This window comes from Piliocolobus tephrosceles, chromosome 5 (assembly GCF_002776525.5).
Source record: "Piliocolobus tephrosceles isolate RC106 chromosome 5, ASM277652v3, whole genome shotgun sequence".
Lineage (NCBI taxonomy): Eukaryota > Metazoa > Chordata > Mammalia > Primates > Cercopithecidae > Piliocolobus > Piliocolobus tephrosceles.
In genome coordinates, this window is record NC_045438.1 from 53440694 (window position 1) to 53455176 (window position 14483).

Genomic DNA, 14483 nt, shown 5'->3' on the forward strand with positions numbered 1-14483 from the left:
CAGAGTAGCTGGGACTACAGGCACGCACTACCATGCCTGCCTAATTTTTGTATTTTTAGTAGAGACGGGGTTTCACCATGTTGGTCAAGATGTTCTCCATCTCCTGACCTTGTGATCTGCCTGCCTCAGCCTCCCAAAGTGCTTGGATTACAGGCATGAGCCACTGCGCCCAGCTGAAAAACATTTTTATATAGTCAACAGATAAGGAGAAAAGGCCACTGCCTTCGTGTTATCCATTATTATTATGTTATTTTTGTGTTAGATTATGATAACTATGGCTAATAAAAATAAGACATCACATAATCAACTCTTTCCTTGTTAATTTAAAGAGAATCCTCTTTTCTGAAACATTACTGCTTTGGATTGATTTCTTTTTCAGGTGGCTGCTCTTACATATTTTTTTAAATTTGATATACTTTTAATCTTACATTTCCAAAAGTTTTCCCTACATTTTTACTTTCATGTTCTGGAATAAGTCTCTGGTGCTACAGGGTGATTCCTCTAAAATGGAGACTATATTAGAGAAGGAGAAAAATAGTCTTCCTTCTCCCTAGATAAGACTTAAAACAAAAAATAAAAAAGAGTTTAAAAAAAAACAAACCCAAACATGTTTTACTTTCTACAGAAATCATTGTTTTTATATTCTTTAATTCTGCATCCTTTGGTACCTGGCAGTCCACAAGCTGGGCCTCCATGTCCATGGGCTCCTTGGGTGTACCCAGCGCAGTATCCAGAGTGGCCTTGGTACTCAAGAGCCAGCTGTCCAGCTCATCGGCTTCACAGCGATACCTCTGCAGGGCCTGTTCCTGCCTTTGTTCCTCCAGCTGATCATTCAACTTCTCCTAATGAATTCAGTAAAATGTAACATAGATCACGCTAAGGTAAAATCTTGAGAATTTAACATAGTAAAGCGATGGTTCCAGGCCCTGGCTGCACATAAGAATCACCGGTAAAACTTTAAAAAATTATCTTTGCTTAGACCACATCCCAGAACAACAATCAGAATTTCTAGGGGTAAGTCTCAAAATTGGTATTTTAAAAAAGACGCCCTAGTGATTCTAATGTGTACCTAGAGTTGAACAAGGTATTCTCAAATAATATACCTATATGACCAGGCAGTAATATAAATGGTGGAAATCAGCCAAGGATTAGAACAAAACAATGGCATAAAGCAGTTGGTAAATGGCAGTAGACACTGGACCTCTATGGCTGGGAAGAGTAGCAAGTGACGGAGACTGTGGCAAACTGAAAAACATGTGGCCTGCCTAAAACGGCAGCCACATACGGTTGCAGGCAATTTATCCCTGTGGGAAGGGGTGGTCCAATATTAACTTTCATCTCAAGTGAAGGCAGAAATCTAAATTTCTAGGTTAGCTCTCTGAGTTTTTCAATGATTGCAAATAATTCATGTTAAAAAAAAATCAGGCCAATCACTTCATTTTGAAACCCCCACAAGTTTTTCATAGAGTTACTGGGGACAATATAAATGAAATAAAAGTTAACTTTTAAAGTAAATATTTTAAAAATTATTTAATGAATAATTCATTATTTTAAAATTGTATTAAACAATTTAAAATGGAAATTAATAAGTAGGGCAGACACACTGGCTTTAAATTTCTCCAATATAAGAAGTATTAGGTTGGTGCAAAAGTAACTGTGGTTTTTGCCATTATTTTTGCACCAACTTAATATATGAATAGATTATTTGACTAATCATATAATAGGTAAAACTAGAGAGAGACTACACACCCCACAATAGGGTCATGGTTAATTGCATTATGTTATAATTAGCAGCTAAATAAAATAATATTTGGTTCATATAATAAGAAATGTATTGAGAACCCATTATGTGCCAGAGAAGCTGCCAAGAGATACAAGATGATAAGTACTATAAGATGATAAATACTATAAAGGTCTTTAGGGAGCCTCCAGTCTAACCAAATTATGGAAGCAACAATAAAAGTAGCCTAGAAGCTTAGGGCCAAGAATTTACGAGAGAACAAATACAAAAAGGAAGATAGCTGATTTTTAACACAGATATTACTGCTGCCCAAATTTGTCTCTATATTAAATAATATTTAAATTAAGTAATGTGGGAACCAGAATTGCAAGAGTATTTTCATGAATTACTATATTTGAATTGGCTAACAGTGACTGAGTAGGATTTATTCTTTATAGTATTAGTAATATCATCCATCAAATGCTGTCATGTAAACACAGCAAACCATTATGCAGACCTTCTAAAATTATTCTTCACAAGGCTCATGTCTACCAATAATTTGCTTTCCACATTCTCAATATTTCATGCCTGAAATGAGTCAGAAAGGGGTCAAAGGACATATTCATGGCTACACACCAACTGTACTCTATTCAGGAGACCTTTTTTTTTGAGACAGTCTTGCTTTGTTGCCCAGGCTGGAGTGCAGTGACACAATCTCAGCTCACCACAACCTCTGCCTCCCAGGCTCAAGCGATTCTTCTGCCTCAGCCTCCCAAGTGGCTGGGACTACAGGCGCACTCCACCATGTCTGGCTCATTTTTGTATTTTTAGTAGAGACAGGGTTTCACTATGTTGGCCAGGCTGGTCTCGAACTCCTGACCTCGTGATCCACCCGCCTCAGTCTCCCAAAGTGCCGAGGTTACAGGCGTGAGCCACTTCGCCCAGCCATGAAGACCATTCTTGAAACACAATCCCCGTTTGGGAGAGGGAAGCAATGAAAATGTAGATAGGTAAGTAACCCACATACTTGGTAACATAATGTTAAAAGTTAACTCAGAAGTGAGGAGGCCACTTTAGAGTTATTGGTTACCTCCAAAAGCTGCCGTTTCCCTGAGGCTTTCATCCTGATGGTGGACATTCGCTCGGCTAAGACAGTGAGCGTGGACTGCAAGGCCAGCTGCTCCGCGGGGTCGGCCTCACAAGACTCAGATACCAGCTCCTCTGCGAGAGAGGACTGGAGCTCATTGATTTCATCCTGGAGCATGAGAATCTCATCCATCAGTGCCTGGAGGAAAGACTGTGGAATCACATTCATGTATTCATTTTCTTCACTGAGGGATCATTAGCACTAGCTGAGTCTCACATCCTTTGGGATTAGCGAAAGATATTTCACCTGGGAATCATTATCGATCAACAAATAGGGGACTACTCACCTAAATTTCTAAATGAAAGGCCAGGACTTTTCTGATTTTATGTATGTATCACTAACCAAAGTGAGTTTGAGCAACTTAATTAATCTTTCTAGTTTTCAATAGGATCATCTGTAATACAAGGATCATCTGTAATACCAACTTATTATTTTATTTTTTAGAGTCTCACTCTTGTCACTCAGGCTGCAGTGCAGTGGTATGATCACAGCTCACTGTAATCTTGAACTCTTGGGCTCAAGCGACCCTCCTGCTTGAAGCTAGGACTACAGGTGTGTGCCATCACACCTGGCTAAATTTTTTATTTTTTATTTTTATGTTTTTACTTTTTGTAAAGACAGGATCTTGCTATGATGCCCAGGCTGGTCTCAAACTCCTGGCTTCAGGGAATACTCCAACCTGGATTATAGGCATGAGCCACCACATTTCTCAATCATTTCTAAGAGTCTCCAGTACAATGTTGAAAATAAAATGTATTACTTTCTTACCTAACATGATTTTCCCACACTCACCTATTGCTTTCCCCAAATCTGAAACAGCATTGAACTCTAGTCCAAAACTCACATCGTTTCTCACAGGATGGGAGAAACCTGTAACCTATTTCTATGTGGTCACACTGCTCATTTTTTCTTATTTATCAAACTCTAAAAAAATAAAGGTCTCTCCCAGGTGATGTCTTCCATTCCCAAGACTTCAAATGCTTTCTAATCCTGAGCACTTCCAAAGGTACATCCCTAACTCAAACACCTGCCCTAAGTTTCAGGCTGTGTGTTCAACTTACCTAGTTCATCTGCATAGTGTTAAGCCTAAACCTGCTTCCCCTCCTGTCTTCCAACACCTCTCACTATGGCTCAAGCTGGAGACTTGGGAGTCACTCTTCACACCTTCCTCTCCTTCACTTACCAGATCCAATGCATCACCCAGTCCAATGGCTTTTTTGAGACGGAGAATCGCTCTGTCGCCCAGGCGGGAGTGCAGTGGCCGGATCTTAGCTCACTGCAAGCTCCGCCTCCCGGGTTTACGCCATTCTCCTGCCTCAGCCTCCCGAGTAGCTGGGACTACAGGCACCCACCACCTCGCCCAGCTAGTTTTTTTTTTTTTTTTTTTTTAAGTAGAGACGAGGTTTCACTGGGTTAGCCAGGATGGTCTTGATTTCCTGACCTTGTGATCCACCCGTCTCGGCCTCCCAAAGTGCTGGGATTACAGGCTTGAGCCACCGCGCCCGGCCGTCCAATGGCTTTTATCTCAAAACTATATCATGTATATCTGAATATCCCCTCTGCCCCCACCTGAAGCCAAAGTCAACTTCCTCTCTTGACTGAGTTGCTATATAATGTTCTACTGATGAGTCCATCTGCTTACACTCTAGTTGCTCCAGCCCAGTCTATATGAAGCAATTACAGCAACCTTTTGAAAAAATCAATAAGGTCCTCTCACTCCCCTTCTTTAAAATATGTACTGGATTCTTGCTGTGAAATAAATCAAACTTGTGTGGTCTCACTCTCCCTGCCTCATGTGCCACACTCCCTTCTTGCTCACCATATTCCTGCCTTCTTCAGCCACTCCAGGGCCCCACTTCAGTCACTTCCTGGCCTCAGGGCCTTTGAACATGCTGTTCCCACAACGCGGAAAACTCTTCCCGCTCTGTGTGTGATGGCTCTATTCATCCTTTGCTCTTAGGTTAATTGTCTTATCTTCAGAGAGGCCTTTCATGACCACCCAATCCTAAGAAAATCTCCATCATTCTCTCTCAATAGCGCCCTGTTTTCCAGTCTATCATAATTATACTTGATTTTATTTCTCTTTTTGGGGGGTATTTTACGACTTGCTCTTTAGATGGAATCCTCACAGGAGAAATTTTTATTTAGGATTTCAATGAAGTTGGAAAAACAGGCTCTATCACTACAGAGGCAACTATGATTTCAAGTAAAGTAACATAGGCTTTATATTTGCCAGCATTTCATAGTTTCCAATGTGCCCTTATTTGCATAATTCCTATTTTTCCCACAGGACTGGAGGCTCTGCTGTAAGCACAGTGCCTCCTCAGAGTGGGCTCTCACAATGTTAAACAGCAAAAACCCCTTATCTTTTCCTAATATCAAATATCATCATGACAATTTTTACATAAACTGTTAATATTATATACATCTAGAAAAGTGAACAGATTATAAGCACACCAACTATATATATATATATCCATGCTGCTGCTACCCAGATCAAGAAATGGAACATTTCCAGGATTCTACAAGCTCTTTTGACCTCCTCTTTCTTGCTACTGCTGTCCTCAAAAATCACCACTGTGTTAACTCATAAATGTCAGAGGACTTTGGCCCTTATTTGAGCTTTATAGAAATGGAATCATACACGGTGCACTGCTCTGTGTCTGGCTTCTTTCGTGATTGTGAGAGTCATTCATTTTGTTGCATGTAGAAAGAGTTAATCCATTTTTATCATAATATCATATTCCACTGTCACCTGGCTATGAATTGTTCTCACTTTAAGCTTTTCTAGTGAGTTTACTAGTACAATCTCATTGTAATTTTAATTTCCATTTCCCCGATGACTAATGAGATTGAGTGTCTTTTGTGACTGACTGCTAAAAATCTTTTGCCCATTTTCTACTAGAGTTGTCCCTTTTCTTATTAAGGTATGGAGTTGTTTGTATATTCTGGATAGGAGTGCCTGTGTTTCTTTTGGTTCTGCATACTGCAAATAATCTGCTCCCATGTTGAGGCATGGTTTTCCCTTAATGGGGAAATATTTCCTTAATAATATCTTTTGATGAAAAGAAGTTCTTAATTTTATCATGATCTAATAGAATCAATATTTTCCTTTACTGTTAGGGCTTTTGGTGTCCTATATAGGAAATCTTTTGCCTAACCTAAGGTCATAAATAGAATACAATCTCATAGGTTATCTTCTATAACAATGCTACTCAAAGCATGGTCCACGGAATAATAACAGTCTGCAAAATGTTTGTTACTGGCTTATGACAAGATAAACATATTGAGAGCAAGTGCTAAGAAACTTTTGTAGTAATTTGACAGTTATGACATCCAAGCAGCATTTGATTTAATTTTACTAAAGTATCAGTCTGTGCTGGATTAGAATGTTTTTTAAAAAGATCATTCACCACAGATATTTTAAAATATTATTTTCAAACTTTTCTTTGGTAATAACTTCACATTTAGATCCACAAACCACATAAACCTAATTTTCATGTCCAGTGTAGAAAGAGGTGAAAATTCTTTTTTTTTTTCTTTTCGCCCACTGTTTTGCAGTGTAAACTTTGCCACAAGCCAAGTGTCTGTATAAATGTGATTCTGCTCTGGCCTCGAATTCTGTCCCATCAACTCACTTGGCTGTTTGTGCAAATATCACGCAATCTTAATTATTGTAGCTTTATAAATCTCCCTATCTGGTAGGATATGTCTTTCAACGTTATCAATCTTTTTCAAGACTGTCCTGGTTATTCTTTACTTCTGGCATTTTTAATACATATTTTCCCACACATTTGCAGTATACTTTATTATTATTATTACTATTTTTGAGACAGAGTCTCGCTCTGTTGCTCATGCTGGAGTCAGGGGCAAGATCTTGGTTCACTGCAACTTCTGCCTCCTGGGTTCAAGCGATTCTCCTTGCCTCAGCCTCCAGAGTAGCTGGGATTACAGGCATGCACCACCACACCCGGCTAATTTTTGTATTTTTAGTAGAGACGTGGTTTCACCATGTTGGCCAGGCTGGTCTTGAATTTCTAAGCTCAAGTGATCTGCCCACTTCAGCCTCCCAAGGTGCTGGGATTACAGGCGTGAGCCACCGCGCCTAGCCTGCAGTGTACTTTAGAATTAGCTCGTCAGCCTCCACCAAAAAACTTGCTGCAATTTTAAAAATGTGATTGCAATGAATTTACAGACTGATATTGTTTATTACATATTCAAAGTATTTTTTATGCATTCAAACTATTATACATTAAAAAAACTTCCATTCAGTATTTTCTATTATTTCATAATAATGTTTTGTGCCTGAATGATAAAAGTATCATATCTATATGTGGTCTGATTTTAAATGCTCCTCCATAATTAGATGGATCTTATTATGTCTTTGTTTTTTGTTTTGTTTTTTTACACTGATCCTTCTGTACAAGCAAGAAGAGACTCCTAACAATTTCACACTGTGTTCATTCTCATCCTCTCTTCTGTGCTTTTCCACACACATTTACATTTATAGTGCCTCCTACCCACTCCTGTTGCCATTCCAAATTTTCAAACTGTCTCCTCAAAGTCCTGGTTAGATCTCGTTTAACCTACTTTCCACCAAATGTAGCCCACAATCAGACTTCTGCTTTCTGTCTGATGTGTTGGTAACTCTCACGAGCACTACCTCATTAAATCTCAGTGGATTTGACCAACCAGGTGCACAGTGAAGTTATCAGCTTCCATTTAAAACTCACAATGTTCTAAAATAGCTCTCTGAATGTTCTGCAGTCAGTAATGAAGGAATTAGGAAAATCTGGAACTGTTCACTTAAATCTTCTTTTTTTATTTTTTTGGGGGACAGTCTCACTCTGTTGCCCAGGCTGGAATGCAGTGGCAGGATCTCAGCTCACTGCAAGTTCCGTCCCCTGAGTTCAAGCAATTCTTCAGCCTTAGCCTCTCAAGTAGCTGCGACTACAGGCATGCACCACCATGCCCAGCTAATTTTTGTATTTTCAGTAGAGACGAGGTTTCACCATGTTGGCCAGGTTGGTCTTGAACTCCTGATCTCAAGTGACCCACCCACCTTGGCCTCCCAAAGTGCTGGGAATACAGGTGTAAACCACTGTGCCCAGCCTCACTTAAATCTTGTTAGAGGCAGTCCTTTCCACTCATGCTTGAGTTTACTCTTAAAGGTGAGTGGACATTTTTGGAAGGTAGCTAGAGTTTTTAACTTCAAGATCTAGCAGCCATGCTCAGGGGGCATGAAATTTTCTTTTGGGGTCATAAAAATGTTTTGGAACCAGAGAGAGACAGTGGTTGTACAACATTGTCACTGTACTAATACTACTAAATTGTACAATTTAAAACGGTTAATTTTATGTTATGTGAATTTCACCTCAATTAAAAAAAAAATTCAGCCATCAAATATGTCTTCAGTCCCATAACTCTGAGTATAAGAGCTGGTGGCCATCACCTACCTGACAATATATGATTCAAGATAAGGAGAAAGAGATGAAATGCATGCTTTTGGGTTTCTGATTTGTAATTGCAAACTTGGCATGTGTATGACACTTACATAGCTTAGAGAAGTTCCATGAACTTCTCTAACATAAAAACTCTTTAATACCAAGGGTGAAAAGAAACACAGACCTTATGTTATGTGACTTTCAGAACTATCTACATGAACACAATATTTTTTTGTTTTGTTTTTTTTGTAGGGGATGGAATCTCGCTCTGTCACCCAGGCGCCATCTTGGCTCACTGCAACCTCCACCTTCCAGGTTTAAGCAATTCTCCTGTCTCAGCCTCCTGAGTAGTTGGGAGTACAGGTGTGCGCCACTACTCCCAGCTATTTTTGTAGTTTTAGTAGAGATGGGGTTTCAGTGTGTTGATCAGGCTGGACTGTTTCCTTTCCTTTTTTTTTTTTTTTTTTTTGTTGAGACGGAGTCTCGCACTGTCACCCAGGCTGGAATACAGTGGCGCGATCTTGGCTCACTGCAAGTTCCGCCTCCTGGGTTCATGCCATTCTCCTGCCTCAGCCTCCCAAGTAGCTGGGACTACAGGCACCCGCCACCACACCCGGCTAATTTTTTCTATTTTTAGTAGAGACGGGGTTTCACTGTGTTAGTCAGGATGGTCTCGATCTCCTGACCTCGTGATCCGCCCGCGTTGGCCTCCCAAAGTGCTGGGATTACAGGCGTGAGCCACTGCGCCTGGCTTTTTTTTTTTTTTTTGTTTTTTTTTTTTTTTTTTTTTTTTAAGCCTACAGCACCTGGTATTCCTGGGCAGTCTCCCATCCAAGTACTAACCAGGCCCAATACTGCTTCACTTCCAAGATCAGATGAGAGACCACAGTTCTTCCCACATTCTATTTTAGTTGTTACATATATGAAAAAACAAAATAACCACAGAGCTCTGTGTCCTATTTATCACTGAGCTTAGTGTGGCAACACATGTCCCCAAAGCACCAGATGCTCACGATAATAAGGTCACAATGACAGAGGGCTTAACAGTCAGAACAACAGCCACAAGTCAGATCATGAACTGCATTCAAGCCTTAAAATGAAATCTGTAAGACAGCCAGGCGTGGTGGCTCAGCATGTAATCCCAGCACTTTGGGAGGCCAAGGTGAGTGGATCACCTGAGGTACGGAGTTCGAGACCAGCCTGGCCAACATGGTGCAACCTCATCTCTACTAAAAATACAAAAATTAGCCTGGCGTGGTGGCAAGCACCTATAATTCCAGCTACTGGGGAGGCCAAGGCAGAAGAATCGCTTGAACCTGGGAGATGGAGGTTGCAGTGAGCCAAGATCACACCATTGCACTCCAGCCTGGGCAACAGAGTGAGACTCTGTCTTAGAAAAAAAAAAAAATGGGCCGGGCGCGGTGGCTCAAGCCTGTAATCCCAGCACTTTGGGAGGCCGAGACGGGCGGATCACGAGGTCAGGAGATCGAGACCATCCTGGCTAACACGGTGAAACCCAGTCTCTACTAAAAATACAAAAAAAAAATTAGCCGGGCGAGGTGGCGGCGCCTGTAGTCCCAGCTACTCGGGAGGCTGAGGCAGGAGAATGGCGGGAACCCGGGAGGCGGAGCTTGCAGTGAGCTGAGATCCGGCCACTGCACTCCAGCCTGGGCGACAGAGCGAGACTCCGTCTCAAAAAAAAAAAAAAAAAAAAAAAATGAAATCTATCAGACAATTTAGAGAGGATAACCAGAAAGGCACAGCATTCCACACAAATTCAGTAGTTTAGACAAGTGTTTAAAGGGAAAATGCAGGAATTAGGTTACCTCCTTAAAAAAATGTGAATACTACCAAAAGAGTGTTGGGAAAGAAGTAAAAACTAAAGTATTTCTATTAATTTTTAGGAAATATAAAAAACCATACTGGACTTCCTCACGCCCATTCAGTTGAAATTTAGAAATAGTAATTCTATAACAGTGCTTGAAATTTTTAAAGTACCATTCCAGAAGCTAAGAACAAATTTAGATACTGTGATACCACCAGCTTTTCATGTAGGCAGCTGTGTTCCGGAACTTGTAGAACTTAGGCACAGATAGCACAAGGTAGCAAAAATAGCTCATATGAAAAATGGTAAATATGTAATGATACATGAAATTATACTAAATTCTACATTATTGCTATTTTCTTTCCCTCCCATTAGAACATTAATATGTTCTAATTATATGAATATAACATATTAATAGAATTAGTTAATATAACATTAATATATTTTCTCTCTTAATGAAACATTAAGCCCCAGTGACTGGTAATCTTCATTAAATTAGTTGTACCTCCTTACTGTTGCGATGACTAGTATGGCTACTGCCAACTTAGAAAGGGACAAAAAGTCATGTGGTTGACCTTAATGACAAGAAAAGTCACAGATTCACTTCTAATTTATAATTCTCAGAATTAATGTGCAATTTTGAGTTGTCGCTATTAAATCCCTTGAACAGAATCATCATTTTGCTCCACATTCGGTTTATGTGTGTTTCCATCCTAATGCCTGAGCAACGGGGTGGTGGTGCTGATTGGAAGCTAACTTGCATTCTCCGTTAGGAACTCTGGAAGGGCAGAGCAGGCCACCAGGATCCTGTTTTCATGCAGCTCCTAAATATTGTGGGAGCCAGTGATGGGTCTTTGGCAATTGTGGGCAGCCAGCTGGGCTACAAGAATAGGGGGCTTGAACAAAGGTGGAGATGTCCTGAAGCTGGAGAGAGGGTCAAACTACTTAAACACTCTGCAACATCAGCGTCTGATAATCTGAGTGAGTAACTCTCAAATGCATTCTAATCCAGCCCTTGCATAATGTACACTATATTCCTTTTGAATGCTTGAAGAAGGGGGCCTCCTACAGAACAGCCATCGAGGTTGCCCTGAGGAGCACGTACTTAACCTGAAGGAAGTCCTCTGGCTCCTTCCAGTACAGTGAAGCAGAGGTGCAGGAAACAGCTGGACAGACAGAACCGCAGGAGCAAGGAAGACCCAGGAGCCCCAGGGGCACACTGGAGCAATAGGGACACCCCTTCAGATGAGAAAGAGGTGGCCACTGGCAACAGAAAACTGGGGTACCAACTAAAGAGAAATGGGAGACACTGAGGCCCCTTTAGAAAGGAGAGGGGTTTGGGAGACTAGCACTCTAGTGATAAAACGGGGGAAGCTCAGAAGTAAATGGCATTTTAATAGTCCCCCAAGCCCCCAACTGTCCTCCTGATTGATCTGGTCTTGGATAACAAGGGTTAATTCTCATTTTGTGCTTTCATGGCACCCTCTACAAATGTGGCTGAGGGTGGGTGACTATGGGATAGCAGAAAGACCTACAGAAGATAGTTTTGTTTTTTTTTTGTTTTTTTGTTTTTTTACCAAAATATGGCCTGAAAGTGGACACTATGCACTTTGATCTCTATCTTCAGAAGCTACAAGAGTGTAAAAAACCTGAAACCACTATTTCTCAATATGTTGTCTCTAGATGAAATGTTCTCATTTTTGTGTTATACTGAAAGATATATATTGCAAAAGAATGCAATTTTATCTGACTATACATATGAACAAGCAGTGTATTCCAAGGTTATCCTGCTTCCAAAACTAGGAAGATGTAAAGTAGAAGAAAGACAAAGTACAATGTTTCACTCTTAAAGCTGTTAAGTTACCCTGTCTTTGATAAACATGCTGGAAAGCCATGCTTTCATAGCTCTTAATTAACATCTAAAAATATCTTTCTTCCCTCCTGCCTTCTGAAGGACTGTCACATGCTCCTGGGTTCTTGTCCCAGACAGGCAGTATTTTCCTACATCAGGGTGATGAATATGTAGGAGAATGTGTGCCTCAGTATCCTAAGACCCTACTTATACCAAATAAATATAATTTTAACAGCATACCTCATCAGACTGCCAAAGTATTAACCAGATTTTAATTTCTAAACATTTCTTAGCATGCATTTTAAATGGACACATTTTTAACAATATCTTTCTGCATTAATGTAATCATCTCTGTTTCTCATGTAAAGCTAATATTTTGCCTAGTCTAACCTTTTAAAAAATGATTTAAGTCAGGGACAATTACAAGATGAGACTCAGAACTTATGAAGCCTGAGACATATTTTCTGAAGTAATAATGGAGGGACACCCCCTGGCCAAGTTTCTTAAAACAACAATATCCAGAAAAGGTAGATTTGGAGTATATTTTCTTCTTACAACGGCTCACAACAAAACCAAAATAACCTGGCAACTCTAAGGAAACACATTTTGTGTAATCGAAGTTAAAAAGCAACATCAATGCATGTAGCTTTCTTTAATTAGATTCAAGGTCTGAATCTCTCTCTCTCTCTCTTTTTCTCAGATCCCTGCCTGAATCAGCAGTAGAAATGACCATCATTAGGACTCTTGTTTACTCTGGAAGAACTGATAAGGTAAAAAAAAAAAAGTCAACTGGCTATCTCAAACACATGCTTGACAGGCCAAACAGTCACAAGAGTGCACTTATTTAATCAAGCAGGAAACTGAAGTCATGGCTATTTGTACCTGATGTTCAGCCATCTGGCTTTCTGGACTCCTGCCAGGCTCTGGGCTCTCACTGAGTTTCAGCTCAATGGCCTCCATCTTCGTAGAGATGGACTGGAGGGAGTCCTGGTACTTCTGCTGGCGTTCCAAAGCTTCATAGAGTGTGCGCTGCTTCTCACTGATCTACACCAGAAAAGGGATATTACCAAATGCTTCCCAGGCCCTTATCTTTCAGATTACAACATTTCTTTCTTCAGTGCTTTACCTCTGTGGCCCAACATGGGGTACTCAACTGTGGACTGGATGTGTAAACTCTCTGCATGTATTTCATAAGACAATCGCTAAGTTTGCTGGTGTCTGGTGGGCATAAACAAGTCCACCTTGAAGACTTACCACATTCTTTAAGGTTTCCCAAGAACGCTGCAAATCACCCAGTTTGGCAGTAGCGGATGGCTCCAATCCTGGTTCATACAACTCCTGGGACGCTGATGTGCTGGGGTGAATCTTTGCAGCATCTGTCTGCAACCTCTCAGCAGACAAGGCTTGGTAATATGCAATGTCCTGTGAGTGCAAAGCACAGTGCTGAATTAAACAAAAAGAAAAGTCTAGATTAATATGCTCTGGGTACTGTTGGTCATGTCAAGGAAAGGTTTCAGATCTACACCTTTCATGGAGCACTACAAACTAGTAAATTAGTAAACTCTTGTGACTAGAAAAATTTAAAGACTGTATCAAAGCACACTATAATTGTTTCAGAATTTTTGTTTACATACATCAAAAAACAACTTTACCAATACTTCAAGTTGCCAAAACTCATTCTTATTCTATGTTTGTTAAATGGAAATACAAAGGATTTAAGCAGTACACATGTATTTAAAGATTGATTACAATAGCAAAAAAAAGGGACTCTTAATGATCTAGTTCCTAAAATGTTGCCAAATGTATTCATTAGTTTTAAATAATTTTAAAAACTACTTGACTTAAATAAAATTAAATCTACAGATGTAGCCAGATCTTCACTATTTGTGGGTTCATTATTTGCAGAATTAATTTAAATATTTTGATATTAAATAAGAAAAATGTAATGGGGAAGTTACAACTACTCTAAGAAACAAATAATATAAAGGTTTTCTTCTATTCATTTCCTCAAAGTATACACACACACAAAATCAAAGTGAATGATGAAATATCATGCTTTCCAATTTTTTGAATCTATTGTGTTATAAGTAACATTACATATTTTATTTGTATTGATAAAATTTACTATATCAAGAGATATAGTAAAGATATATCAAGAGACATAGTAAAGATGGTTTTCAATTGTCTCTATGGTTATTTATCTGTATTTCAGTAGAAATTTAATTGGGGGAGTAATTGCTATTATAAAGTTCATTGTTTGTGCAGTTGGACTGTTAAAGGGAATTATGTCAGCTTAAAATACCTGAGTCTTATTGATAATCATGTATTGGTAAAAAGTATTGAAGAAGGCTCCAGCCATCTGAGAAACAAATGCAGCAGTGTCACGTAGTAGAATGAATTCAGACTGGGACAGCTGAGATTCTAGCGAAATTCTCCTCTAGTGTAGCTATATAATTGGAGCAAATAATATATCTTGCACACTGGTTCACTCCTTG

At 39.7% G+C, this 14483-nt stretch overlaps 1 protein-coding gene across 1 annotated transcript in view; it reads right to left on the reverse strand.

Annotated features, from left to right (window-relative positions):
* The window catches only part of SYNE1 (spectrin repeat containing nuclear envelope protein 1), a 524167-nt gene that overhangs the window by 159020 nt on the left and 350664 nt on the right, over positions 1–14483 (reverse strand). Inside the window, exons 92-95 of the mRNA XM_026454397.1 lie at positions 13243–13410; positions 12871–13032; positions 2811–3017; positions 669–842 (exon numbers count right to left, since the gene is read on the reverse strand). Coding sequence (XP_026310182.1) covers positions 669–842; positions 2811–3017; positions 12871–13032; positions 13243–13410 — 711 coding nt within the window. The remainder of the gene's footprint in view (positions 1–668; positions 843–2810; positions 3018–12870; positions 13033–13242; positions 13411–14483) is intronic.